At 54.5% G+C, this 12719-nt stretch overlaps 5 protein-coding genes across 5 annotated transcripts in view; 4 read left to right on the plus strand and 1 right to left on the minus strand.

Annotated features, from left to right (window-relative positions):
* Positions 1–46: 46 nt before the first annotated feature.
* K452DRAFT_121523 (uncharacterized protein) lies at positions 47–1585 on the plus strand. The gene is made up of 4 exons (XM_033535181.1): positions 47–242; positions 305–909; positions 964–1376; positions 1426–1585. Exons 1-4 carry the CDS (start codon positions 83–85, stop codon positions 1442–1444), a joined length of 1197 nt encoding a protein of 398 aa, XP_033401245.1. The 5' UTR covers positions 47–82; the 3' UTR covers positions 1445–1585.
* A 2727-nt stretch (positions 1586–4312) lies between these two features.
* On the plus strand, positions 4313–6349 carry K452DRAFT_305537 (carbohydrate esterase family 4 protein; the record flags this gene model as incomplete). Its single annotated transcript, XM_033542911.1, has 3 exons — positions 4313–5565; positions 5612–5929; positions 5980–6349. 3 exons carry the CDS (start codon positions 4313–4315, stop codon positions 6347–6349), a joined length of 1941 nt encoding a protein of 646 aa, XP_033401246.1.
* A 1078-nt stretch (positions 6350–7427) lies between these two features.
* K452DRAFT_121596 (uncharacterized protein) lies at positions 7428–9393 on the plus strand. The gene is made up of 3 exons (XM_033535182.1): positions 7428–7706; positions 7804–9014; positions 9103–9393. Exons 1-3 carry the CDS (start codon positions 7568–7570, stop codon positions 9199–9201), a joined length of 1449 nt encoding a protein of 482 aa, XP_033401247.1. The 5' UTR covers positions 7428–7567; the 3' UTR covers positions 9202–9393.
* A 1484-nt stretch (positions 9394–10877) lies between these two features.
* On the plus strand, positions 10878–11736 carry K452DRAFT_121637 (uncharacterized protein). Its single transcript, XM_033535183.1, has one exon. It carries the CDS (start codon positions 10938–10940, stop codon positions 11625–11627), a length of 690 nt encoding a protein of 229 aa, XP_033401248.1. The 5' UTR covers positions 10878–10937; the 3' UTR covers positions 11628–11736.
* A 500-nt stretch (positions 11737–12236) lies between these two features.
* Positions 12237–12719, minus strand: part of K452DRAFT_283895 (uncharacterized protein) — an 895-nt gene continuing 412 nt past the window's right edge. Inside the window, exon 2 of the mRNA XM_033539854.1 lies at positions 12237–12600. Within this exon, the coding sequence (XP_033401249.1) occupies positions 12477–12600 (124 nt within the window). The 3' untranslated portion in view covers positions 12237–12476. The remainder of the gene's footprint in view (positions 12601–12719) is intronic.

The raw sequence follows: 12719 nt of genomic DNA on the forward strand, positions 1-12719 counted from the left end.
CGCGTCGCGTCATTGAACCCTGACGAACGGAAGCCACCAAACCCACCGAACCCACTTCTTTCAAACAACATGCATCTAGGTCATGCCGCGCATCATTGAGGACTCCGATGATGAAGGAGACTTCGGCAGCCTTTCGCCAGTGTCTCAAGATGCTCCGTTGCCTCCATCAGGCAACCAGCCTAGCAAGAATGCATTGATGGCGCATGAGGAGGAGCTATCGGTGCCGAGTGCTAGCTTCACGGGTGCGTCAGCTAGATCAACGCCACTGGTGGCCACCATCCGTGGCTTAGCTAATATGCGGCAGACATCACGCATCGGAACGTCACTCAAGAAGACCCCGCTCCCAATGGAGAACCCGGCAGTGTGGATGCTGTCCCCGGTCGCTTGAAGTCGCCTGCGATATCGCGCAAGCGTAGGCTGTCGATGTCGAGCTCCGGTTATGGCCAATCACCTCCAAAAATGATCGAGCGGAGAAAGACAGTCCGGACGTACGGGTCTTCGTCTCAGCGCAAGCACGACCTCTTCGACGAACAGAACAGTGCCTTTGAGGCTATGAGAGAACAAGAGCAGACTACGCACAGCAGCAGTGAAAAGCCATCAAACGACCTGGCGGGACAAGTGGAGAGAGCGGACAAGCCTGGGAATGGAGAGGACGTGGCAGAGCCTGCACCGACTTGGCGTATGCCAGAGGCGATGGCGGACGACTTCGCACAACACGAGCCTCAGATGTTCGCAGATTTCTTGAGCACTGTTCCAGACGCGACGATGACGCAGCAACGCTTGGTGGAAGCTGCGCTGGCTGAGAGAGACATGAACGAGCAAGATGAAGCTCTCGTAAGGCAGCGCATGATGGAAAGACCTAGTGATAATCCTTCTGTAGCCTGGTCTGATTGGTTACACAGTTCTGAGGTAACTGGATGGTCTACTGTCGTTGATTGGGTCTATTTACTGACTGTTTACTAGATAAGGGGGCATCCCGAAGAGCAATCAATAGAACAACCTCCCACTCACGCCTCAGAGTCCCTAAGCGTGTCTCATGCCTACCGATCCACTCCCCCAGAGAGTTCACATCGGGCCAAATCTACAGAGTATCAGCCGACGGGCTCAGAAGTAATTACCACGCAGTCAAAAGGATTGCGGCGTTCGAAAACCACGAATAGTGCAAGTCCATTGCATTCAAGCCGCCGTGATGATTCGGCTGATGAGCTATCGCTTCCTACTCATGAACCGACAAAGAAGCAGAAGAAAAAGATGTCAGCAATTAAATCAAATAACATCCCGAGCGAAAGTAATGACACAGGTTCAACAAAACGGAGCCGAAGCCGACCTATTGTTATAGATGATGACTCAGACAGCGATGATGTCACACTAGAAATGTCCAGACACCCGGATCAAAGGAGAGAAAATCTTACTGAAACTCAGCAGGCTGTTGAGGAGTCAGTGAAAGAATTCATCCGGGTTGTGGGAACCCACAAGAAACCAAAAGCCAAGGAGAACCCTAGCAGCGACGCTCCTAATTCCGACGACATCGCCATCGGTCTACCAAAAGAGCGGTACAAACCAAGACCAAGTCGATCACGCTCCAGTCGTCTTGCGCTAGAGGAAATCGTGGACCATTTGGTCAAGCCCGAAAAAGTAGCCAAAGAACGCGCGAAGCGACGAAAAACAACAGACGGGGCAATTGCTGGTCGATCCGGGTTATCCTTGAATGACAAAGTCGAGAGGATGGTGGAAATGGGCTTCAGCCCCACAAAGTCTAAAGACGTACTGCAGTGTCACAACGAGGACCTTGACGTTGCCACCGAAGCCCTACTATCCCCTGTAGATGGAGTTCGCACGCGAGGGGAGAAGGGTTTTCAGCTAGCGCATACGCCGGCAGATGCCCCGACAGCACCGACGCCTTCGAAACTAGTCCGGGTTGAGATCCCCTTGCCTAGGTCTACTGTCGACGAGCCGCCTATCGAACCGCCTCAGCCCAAGCGTAAGAGAGGTCGCCCTCCAAAAAATAAGCATGCAGCAGACACGGAAGTCGCGGAACAGATGCATGATGGAGCCCAAAAACTTTCTCGGTCATCAGATCTAACATCTCATGATAAAGTAGATGAGCTACAAGTACACACGCCACAAGAGTACAGATTCCTTGGCGTGGAGTCGGTCCCAGCCAAAGCTGAAGAGACAGAAGAAAAATATCCCGAGGAACCCTGTCTCGGTAGTGGATCGCCTACCACTAAATCACATCTGGCGGATTCTCAGCAATTCCAGAAAAGCAGTGAAGCCGAGCAACGAGCGGAGCCGGCTGAGCAACCCCGACACGAGTCAAAGCCCAAGAAACGAGGCCGTGGCAGACCACGCTCAACTCAGAAGATTAGTGAGCAAGATGCGTATGTAGGATCAGCGACTATCAATTCATCTGCGCCTGGCCACGCAGAGAAGTCCCAGAAAGCTACGGAGGATAAAGCAATAGTGGATGTCAGCACGAATACGAAGGATGGAGAACAGCAGGAAGGACTGCCGCTTGGCACCCCGCCTAACCTTCTGACCACAAAGGCTGATGACCCGAGATCGTCGGGGCGGCACGATGCAAGCGATAAGGCACGGACGCCTGAGAAGCCTATTGAAACGGGAGGTCGCACCCAGCATTCCCCGCTCGGCAAAGGCAAGGTACCCTACCGCGTTGGACTAAGCAGAAAGGCCAGGATTGCGCCTCTGTTGCGCATCGTGAGAAAGTGAAGAGGCGGGCGAGGTGGCGTGGTTGCACTCACGGCTCAGGTGGCGTTGTTGGGAAGGATGTAAGGTGACGTAGATAGGTATCTTACGGCGAGGGGATGTGAGTGGAGTGGAGAGGGGTGCGGTGCGGAGTAGCTCTTGGCTCTTGGAAGCGGAGAATGGTCCATCAGGCAACGGTCATACTCGTACCCTACCTACGTAGCTGCTGTCGAGGCAACCGTGGCTGCTGGCTATACGAATAACAGGATGGAATGAGTATATGATAGATGGTGAAGCTTTGCCAATGCTCGTAGGGCTCGTCGAGTGGTGACACGGCATCTCGCGTGCGCAAGTGCAACGCGACAATTGGACGGGTGATGGAGTGCATTGGGGCCTGGGTCACATGGCGCAGATTGCGGTTCCACGGAATAGAGAAGGGGGCATCTACATACAGAATGTTGCAACGCGCAGCTCTCAATACTTTTGGTTGCCGTGGGTGTTCCCGGGCATCGGGCGCACGGTGCCAGGATCGGAGCAGCGCGACGCCAAAGCATCCCTTTGAGGTCATCGGGGCGAGGGTTTGGAATTAGTTACACGTTGCGGCTCGGCGCTCATGGCCAGCCACGGGCTCACGGAGGGCTTTTTGTGGCCGCGGCCGCTAACTAGGAACTAGGTACCGCACGGCATGGCCTGCCGAGGGGAAGTGACCGCGCCAAGGATGCTCGAGACCAGGGGCATTCGAATGGCGTCGTCGCGTCGTTGCGCACACGGTCGGGAACACTGCAGACTCCGGGTGGAGAGGAAGGGCCAGGCGCTGATCGAGTCGAGCAGGAGGGGGGGAGGAGCGTGGAGACGAGGCAGATCGTGCGCGCGCGCCAATCGCTGCGCCGCGCCGCATCTAACACGAACGTCAGCCGCCGCCGACCACCGACCACCTTTTTTTCTGCCTTTGGTGCCTCGACCTGCGACGCCAAGCCCGCAAAAATAGCCTTCGAGATTTAATTGCAGGCATGACCGTGGCAGTAGTCCAAACGGGCATGCCGAGCTCGTGGTCGGGGAAACAAAAAAAAAAGTGTCTGAGATCAATTTCCACCTGGCAGGGCTTCCGGCTTGCCACGAGTTTCCTGATATCGTATATGCGTGCGAGTCCTGTTCATGCGCAGGCTCGGCAGCATGGGTAAGCCCTCTAATCCGTACGAGTAGCCAGAGCCGCGGCCGAGAGATGGCTGGCCCCAGCCCGCCGGCGCGTCCCCCGGTCCCAGACGCAAATCATGGACGTCAAGTCGTTTTGGCTTCTTCTTACAGCTGGAGCCTAGGCGGTTACCGCTTCGGGCTCTTGGGCCGCTACTGCTGTGAATGCTTACCAGCGTCCATTCACCCCCTCTAGTCTCTCATACCCCCGTTTCCAGTATTTAGCCTGCCTGCACGCCCGTCGATCATCAACCCCGTGCCTGACCCTCTTTTCTTCGACCATCAGGCATATATCCCACCCAGCTCGTGGAATTATTCTTCTTCCCGTGCGGTCGTCACTCGTTTCCTCCCCCAAATCTTGTATTCGATTGACCCCAGTCTAATCCTATCCTCGGGCCCACTCCATCCTCCTACAATGCGCCTCGATTCCTTCGCCGCGGCCACTGCCGCCGCTACTCTTGTTGCCGCCCACGGCGACGACATTCCCGGCGCTCCCAAGATCTTCGGCCGCAGCCCCTTCGCATTGAAGGCTAGGAACGTCTTTGACAACAGCCACGAGCACACCGTGGCTACTGTCGAGAACCGCCTGCAGAAGCGTCAGACTGGTGGCACCGACGGTCAGTGTGGCGCCAACGTTGGTACCTGCGCTGCTGGCTACTGCTGCTCCGCCTCTGGCTGGTGCGGCACCGGCAAGGACTACTGTGCTGCCCCCGACTGTCAGTTCAACTATGGCCCCGGTTGCGATACCAACGCCACTCCTCCTGGAGACAGCACTGCTGGCGTCACTCGCAACCTCGTCGGAGATGTCGAGTACGGTGGTGTCGGTATCTACAGCTGCGAGATTGCTGGCACCGTCGCTTTGACTTACGATGATGGCCCGGGCCAGTACACTACTGATGTTCTTAACATCCTCTCGAGCTACAACGCCAAGGCCACCTTCTTCATCACTGGTAACAACAACGGCAAGGGCGAGATTGACAACGAGGCCTATGCTTGGCCTGGCATCATCAGGCGCATGGCGTCCGACGGCCACCAGATTGCCTCTCACACCTGGAGCCACCAGGACTTGAGTGCCATCACCTCCGATCAGCGTAAGGACCAGATGGTCAAGAACGAAATGGCGTTGAGGAACATTCTCGGCAAGTTCCCGACCTACATGCGCCCGCCTTACTCCAGCTGCACCGCGGAGTCTGGCTGCGAGGACGACTTGAGAGCTCTTGGTTACCACGTCACCTACTTCGATGTTGACACCGATGACTATGATAACGACAGCCCGTCGTTGATCCAAAACTCCAAGGACAGGTTCACCTCTGCTCTCACCGGCGGCAGCGCCAGCACTAATGACTACCTCGTCATTGGCCACGACATCCATGAGCAGACGGTCCACAACCTCACCGCCTTCATGCTTGACGCACTCCAGGCGCAGGGATACAGGGCTGTTACCGTCGGCGAATGTCTTGGTGACCCCGAGGCCAACTGGTACCGCTCCTCTAGTGGCAGCGTCTTCACTTCCACCGCGGCATCGAACCCTACTACCCCCGCTACCTCCACCAGCGCGGGCCCCACTGCCTCCCCTACCGGTGTCTCCACTGACGGCACCTGCGGTACCAATGGCGCGACTTGCTTGAACTCCGAGTTTGGTAACTGCTGCTCTCAGCATGGTTGGTGGTATGTATGACCTCTCACGAACTCAGACCCCGCTAACCGTTATTAGTGGCTCGACTAATGACCACTGCGGCACGGGCTGTCAGGCGGGCTTTGGAAACTGTGGCGTTGCGAGTGGTTCAGTAAGCGCGAATTCCGCTTCTAAATCTCTTTCTTCTATTTCCTCGGTCTCTATCTCTTCGGTCTCTCCTTCTTCGGTCTCTCCTTCTTCGGTCTCTCCTTCTTCGGTCCCTATTTCTTCTGCTTCTAAGAGTGCCACTTTGCCAACTGCGAGCAAGGTTTCCACCGACGGTTCCTGTGGTACAGCCTCCGGCTATACCTGCCAGGGCTCCGCCTTCGGCAACTGCTGCTCTCAGTACGGTTGGTGGTATGTGTGATAATGTCCTTTTGTGTTCTTTATGCTGACTTTCGGTTTAGCGGCTCTGATTCCGACCACTGCAGTAACAACTGCCAAGCTGGATTTGGAACTTGCGGAACTCAAGTAACCAACGCCGATGGTGCTACGACGCTGGGAACGTCGTCGCTGACTACTTCCACAGTAAGTGCTGCTTCGGCGGCTAAAGCTCCGACGTCTACTACGACTTCGACTTCGACTACGACCTCGACCACGACTACTTCCAAGGTTAGCACCAACGGCAAGTGCGGTTCCCAGAACGGTGGCATGACCTGTGCCGGCAGTCAGGGATGCTGCAACCGCTTGGGCTACTGCGGAAGCGGCATTGCGTACTGCGGCATTCTCGTTGGTGGCTGCCAGAAGGGGTACAGCAGCGGATGCTGGAACTTTTAAACGACGACCGACCTAATAGCTAATGCTCCAACGATGTACATCATCGAAAGGGTACGACAAAAGTCAACTTTGCATATTCTCTTGTACCTATTTTTCCGTCGGTCCTTCGGCAACTTTTCTTTCCTTTTTCCTTTATTCGTTGGGGGTGGAAACGGCAGATGCGGATAGCAATGATCGGTGAGGATGGCTAAGTTGTACTCACCTATTGTCGATAATGATGGACCTATAATGCGGTACGCGCCGTTAATGTAGTATGTGGATGGCTGCACGACATTTCGAGCAGACGAATGGAATTTTATGTCTCAAAACCAACAATAGCTCGTGTGCCCTTGTGCTTGTTTGTTTCTGTGAGCCGCGATGCTGGAAAACAGTGCGTTTGTATAACTCCTCATGTGACACCTCCGGCGATGAGCGCATTGCTGGCCAGGGGTCGGCGCCAACGTGGATGAAAGTTGGGGAAGGAAAGGGTTACGCACAGGCTTCATGTGGGCAACGCCGGCCGCGGGGGTAGAGGGGTATACTACATAACAGCGGATGCACGCGTGAGGGCATCACCAGACGCACTTGTTTGTCAGGCGGCGCACATCAAAGGGGGTGGCTTCACGACTGCGAGTAGGCCAGATGCCAGCCACACGAAGCAACTGAGGTGTGGGAACAAGCACGACAAGGTACGCGGGCCGATAAGGCTGATAAGGCGCATCCCCGTCCCCAGAATTCGTCACAGTCGCCCACAGCTTTGCGACAGCCGGATGCGCGGTTTACTCAACGTTAACAGCGGAACTTGATCCGGTGAGCACACACAACCCTCTCAAACCCCCCTTTTTTGCCTGGGCGACTGACATAAGCTTTGTTCTCACTGTGCAGTTCGTCATCTTTTGCGGCGCGCAAGGAAAGGACATTCCCCGGACCAAGCGCGTGAGCCAACGAGCGGCTGCCATTAGAGCCCGTGGAGACGGCCTTGCTTGTCCCTACCCACACACCAACCACACAAACACGAGCCAGCTTGCTCGTCGCGCCGTGCTGAAATACCCGCTGCCGCCCTTCCACGGCCGATCCTCCTGACAGAAGCGTCGAATGGCTCTGGCAAGCCGACTCTCTCCCCAGGACTTTAACATCAACCTCTTCCCTCCTTACTCCTCCTCGCGCGTCCGCCTCCGCTCCCACCGCTAACCCCTCCATCGGCGGGAGCCACTTCACCTTTGCAAGAGCACAGCAACCATGAAATTCGGACAGAACCTGCCGCGCAACCAGGTGCCCGAATGGGCATCCAACTACATCAACTACAAGGGCTTGAAGAAGCTGGTCAAGTCGGCCGCCGAAGACGCCCAGAAGAAGGGGGGCGAGGCTGATTTGGCTGGTACGTACCCCTCACCACCTTGTTTGCGCCTTGGCTAGACCCTTGCGGGCGGCGGACGTGTCCCAGTTGAACGGTAGCTCATTCCAGCGTTGCGCAGAGTTTTTCTACTCCCTCGATCGCAACCTCGAAGACGTCGACGTGTTCTACAACAAAAAGTACACCGAATCTGCGCGCCGGCTGAGACTCCTACACGACCGTTTCGGTCAAGCATCGGCCTTCCCAGAAGGCATAGACAGGGATGAATTGGAGGATCTTATTGGCGCCTTGCTTGAGCTGCGCGGGCAGCTGCGGAAGCTACAATGGTATGGCGAGGTGAACCGGAGAGGGTTCGCAAAGATCACAAAGAAGCTGGACAAGAAGGTCGCGCATGCTGGCACTCAGCAGCGCTATATGGCGTCCAAGGTTGATACCAGGCCATTCGCCACCAACTTCAAGCTACAGCAGGATATGAAGGCCATCAATGACTGGCTGTCCGGTCTTGGTGACGCCAACACCTTCGACGATGCTAGCTCTGTGCACTCTGCGGCTTCATTGAAGAGAGTGTCTTCTAGAGCCATTCTCAACCTCCCATCTGGCCTTCTGGACACGGTCGACCAAGCGATTCGCAATGACGATGCCTCCATTTTGGAGGAGCTTCTTTTGGAGGCCAACACTGGTGATGACATGGGAAGCACCGGTTTCCAGAAGCTGCTGCTCAACCTGCTGCAGCGGTCGATTTCGAACAAGTCTAGGAAGTGCATTGACAAGTTGCTCTCTCAGATCAACGTGCTCGATGATGAAGACGACTTGAACAAGCGTAACTGCATTCACCGTCTTGTCATCACAATTGGTCGTTCGAAGTCGAACGAAGCGCAGGGCAACGGAACAACCGCTTTCCTGCAGGTTGCCAATAGTGCTTCGAATTACATCTCACCGGCGGAGGCACCCATTGCTTTGCCGCCCCAGAATACTAGGACCGAGCAGGAGTCCACGCAGCTTCTAGGCGCAAACGATGAGTCCATCCGCTTGCTTTCATTCTTGTTGGACCGCTTAAAACCTCATCAGCGCTCTGCTCTCTCTTCGAAGGATTCGTATGGCCGTATGCCCCTGCATTATGCCGCTCAGTATGGCTTTGTTGTCATTTGCCAGGTTGTCATACAGCACATGCAACAGTGGGACCAATTCGACGTTTCCCATGGCATTGACTCGCCGGTTTGGCAAGACCTGGAGGGCTATGCTCCTCTTCATCTCAGCGTTATCGGAGGACATGCCTTGACCACGAAGGTACTCCTGGACTGCGAGAACTGGGAGGGTGATGCTGGTGAGAAGGTCAGCACCAGGAAGACGGTTACCAAGTCTGGAGCCGTTTTGGCACTCGCTACGAAGTCTAACTTTGTCCCGATTGTGAAACTCTTAGTTGAGGCGGGAGTGGACATTAACTACCAGGACGAACAGGGCGAGTCTGCGTTGCACGTGGCTGCTCGTTTCGGCCATACCGAGTGTGCCAGAGCTTTGATTGACGGCACCCCGGATCAGAAGGCGAATCTCAACGTCACGGAGAAGACATTTGCTTGGACACCCTTGTTCATTGCCTGCGTTGACGGACACTTGCCGGTTGCCCAACTTCTCGTCGAAGCCGGAGCGGAGCTGGAACGACCGGATCTTTCCGGGTGGACAGCCAAGGAGCATGCTGCGCTGAGAGGCCATTTGGACATCGCGAAGCTGTTGGCAGACATCACTCCTCCGCCGTCGTCTGCGCCTAATGAGGGTGAAGTAAATCGAGCGGGCTCGCCGCCACCGTCTTCTATCGAAGATAGACGGTCAAACGGAACATCGAAAGAACCCCGTGTTCCAGAACCGGTCAAGACTTTCGGACATCGCTACTTGAACAAAGAAACGATGGTTCTGGTTAGTCTCGGTAGCATGGACATGAGGAAGAACGTCGATCCGGTAAAGCTTGATGACATCCCTCTAGCCGATGCTCATGCCACTCAGCTTGACACGGCGCTTTCTGTGGTGGTTTCGGCTAGTGGAGCTACCGGCGAACCTACCGTCGTTGACCTTCCTGTGCAAGAAAACATCAGCACTGATCCCATCACATTCACGACCCACGATGCCTCGAAGGTCAAGTTACTGTTTGACATTGTACCAACTTACGCAGGATCAAAGGAACGCGTGGTAGGCCGCGGTGTTGCCTTGCTTTCCAGCATCAAGCCCAGCATTGGCTCCAAGAGGATCACTCTTCAGGGAGATGTCAGCGTCCCAATTATCGCTGCCAACACTTTGGACGTCATCGGCGCGGTCAACTTCAACTTCCTTATCATCACGCCCTTCTCACACCCTAACCTGTCGATTACGGAGGACCATACTTATTGGAAGAGTATGGCATCGACCATGGTTATCGGCCACAGAGGTGAATTTGGACATTTAAACATTCCTTATGTTGGTTTTAGTGCTAACTTGTGTGTGAAGGTCTGGGCAAGAACATGACTGCTCGTAAATCGTTGCAGCTTGGCGAGAACACTCTTCAGGTGAGGCTATCTTGGATCTCTGGTTATGGATGGCACTAATTGATTTCTCAGTCGTTCATCGCTGCTGCAAACTTGGGAGCGTCTTATGTCGAGGTAAGTTTTTCACCGTTCTCGATGCTGAAAAGCTTTACTAACATGTTGCAGTTCGGTAAGATGGAGCAGAAGCTAGTTGTCTTGGATGATACTGATAGCTCTCAGATGTGCAATTGACCAAGGACCACGTCCCGGTCATTTACCACGATTTCCTTGTCAGCGAGACGGGTATTGATGCGCCCGTGCACACCCTTACGTTGGAACAGGTATATTTTGCACTGCCCGCTTGAAATTTTCGTGATTTCTGACTGCTACTGTAGTTCCTCCATGTCAGCGAGCACCAAACTCCGCGCACTTCTAGGCCTACTTCACCAACTGAAGCCAAGGCAGAGAATAAGGAACACTCAAGGCTTAAGGGAAGGCGTCCGCGTTCCTACTCCGTGGATGTCAGCGCTGAAGGCGGCGCTGCGGAGCTCAACGAGCGCATGAAGCACACTCGTGATTTCAAGATGAAAGGTTACAAAGGCAACAGCCGAGGAAACTTCATCCAAGCGCCCTTCACTACTCTGGAAGAGATGTTCAGGAAGTTGCCGGAGTCGATTGGTTTCAACATTGAGATGAGTAAGTGTCGGCACCTACTCCATAACTGGATAACTGGAGCTGGAGCTGATTTCATCTAGAATATCCCATGTTGCACGAGTCCGAGGAGCATGACATGGATACATACGCCGTGGAGCTCAACTCTTTTGTTGACACCGTTTTGACCAAGGTTTACGACCTCGGCACGCAGCGCAACATCATCTTCTCCTCTTTCCATCCCGACATCTGCCTTCTGCTTTCGTTCAAGCAGCCCTCGATTCCAATTCTCTTCCTCAGCGACGCGGGCACTTCTCCAGTCGGCGACATCCGTGCCAGCAGCGTGCAGGAAGCTATCCGCTTCGCGTCTCGCTGGAACTTGCTGGGCGTCGTCACGGCAGCTGAGCCACTGGTTATGTGCCCGCGTCTGGTCAAGGTCGTCAAGGAGTCGGGCCTAGTGTGCGTCAGCTACGGCACGCTGAATAACGACCCGGCGAATGTGCAGCTGCAGGTCAAGGAAGGCATTGATGCCGTCATCGTCGACAGTGTTTTGGCTATCCGAAAGGGTCTCACAAACGCCCAGGAAGACCAAGCCAAGGCTGCCAGTGCGGCGGCTCAAGCGGCGAGTTCTATGGACGCCACCAAAGAGACGACTGCGAGCGACGTTGATGACAAGAAGACGATTCCGGAGATTGCGCGCATCGTGGACACGGTCAACGGCGTGCCTATCTACGCTAATGGTACCGCGGAGAATGGAACAAACGGAGCTAATGGTGTTAATGGAGCGGTGTTTTCGGCATAGACGCGAAGACGTGATGGGATGGGTTACCTAGCATGGAAGCAAGCAGGCAAGGTAAGGAATGGAAGAACTTCTCCGAGTCTTTAAGCCGTGGGAGGCTGGGCAATAATTTTCTTCTTCTTTTTCTTCTACTTCTCCTTAATCATGGATTTCGGGATTACGATTCCGCGCTTCAACACGCGGGCGGGTGGGGCTGGAGCGAGAGCCTGAGCGGAGGTGGTGATGTTGTGCGCCCGTGACATTACGAAGCAAGTAAGCAAGCCTAGATATGGGTCAGGTCATAGCCTGGGTCACTTTTTTTTTCGGCAGGATTGTCACTGTCTCTCTCCTACCTGGTCGCGCAGAATCGAGCCCATGTCCGCTTTTGCGCCGGTTGGCCCGGCAGTTTTTGAAGGCACGTTGTTTTTCTGATTGCTTACATATTTGGGTGGATGAGTGGGGGTTGTAAGGGGGCTTGTTTGTGTGCGTGCTCGTGCACGATGTCTAGTAGATAGATAGGTATGGGGCGTGGGTAGGTAAGTGATTGTGGCGTTGTTGTGGCGTTGATAGAGATGGGGAATTATGAAGGTAAGGTGTTGGATTGTTTTGGTACATTAACCACGTACTCTACAGGAGTCGACAGAGAGTTGGAGGAGATGAAGAGATTGGTATAAAGGAGATAATGAGCGTGCATTTGATATAGATTAGGTAGTTAGAAGACACCATGCCAGAACGCCAGTAGAATCCAAATGGGTACTCTCCTCGCACGACGGACGAATCAAGCGAAGTCTGTTTACTGTAGCTCGGCCGTCAACATGACATGACACTGGGTACCTGCGTCAGCAGGTGCAGCACCGACCTACATGTCCATAGCTAACGCCAATAAAACTTGTGGATGCTGTCGTGGCGCTGGCGGGCGGGGACGACGGTGAATTTGCGGCGCCGCTGCGCTCGTCGGTACTTGCATTTGAGATGCGCGACTATTCCGGGAAGCGAGCTGTACTTTTTCTGCTGCTGCTCCTGTTGTTGTTGTTGTTGTTGTTGTTGTTGTTGTTGTTGTTGTTGTTGTTGTTGTTGTTGTTGTTGTTGTTGTTGTTGTTGTTGTTGTTGTTGTTG

This window comes from Aplosporella prunicola, assembly GCF_010093885.1.
Source record: "Aplosporella prunicola CBS 121167 unplaced genomic scaffold K452scaffold_4, whole genome shotgun sequence".
Lineage (NCBI taxonomy): Eukaryota > Fungi > Ascomycota > Dothideomycetes > Botryosphaeriales > Aplosporellaceae > Aplosporella > Aplosporella prunicola.

Coding starts and splice junctions, on each gene's coding strand:
- K452DRAFT_121596 (XM_033535182.1), top strand. CDS start 7,568: ATGAAATTCGGACAGAACCTGCCGCGCAACCAGGTGCCCGAATGGGCA. Junction 7,707..7,803: donor GGGCGAGGCTGATTTGGCTG/GTACGTACCCCT, acceptor AGCGTTGCGCAG/AGTTTTTCTACTCCCTCGAT. Junction 9,015..9,102: donor AGGGTGATGCTGGTGAGAAG/GTCAGCACCAGG, acceptor TGAAACTCTTAG/TTGAGGCGGGAGTGGACATT.
- K452DRAFT_121523 (XM_033535181.1), top strand. CDS start 83: ATGCCGCGCATCATTGAGGACTCCGATGATGAAGGAGACTTCGGCAGC. Junction 243..304: donor GCCGAGTGCTAGCTTCACGG/GTGCGTCAGCTA, acceptor AATATGCGGCAG/ACATCACGCATCGGAACGTC. Junction 910..963: donor ATTGGTTACACAGTTCTGAG/GTAACTGGATGG, acceptor ACTGTTTACTAG/ATAAGGGGGCATCCCGAAGA.
- K452DRAFT_121637 (XM_033535183.1), top strand. CDS start 10,938: ATGTTGCACGAGTCCGAGGAGCATGACATGGATACATACGCCGTGGAG.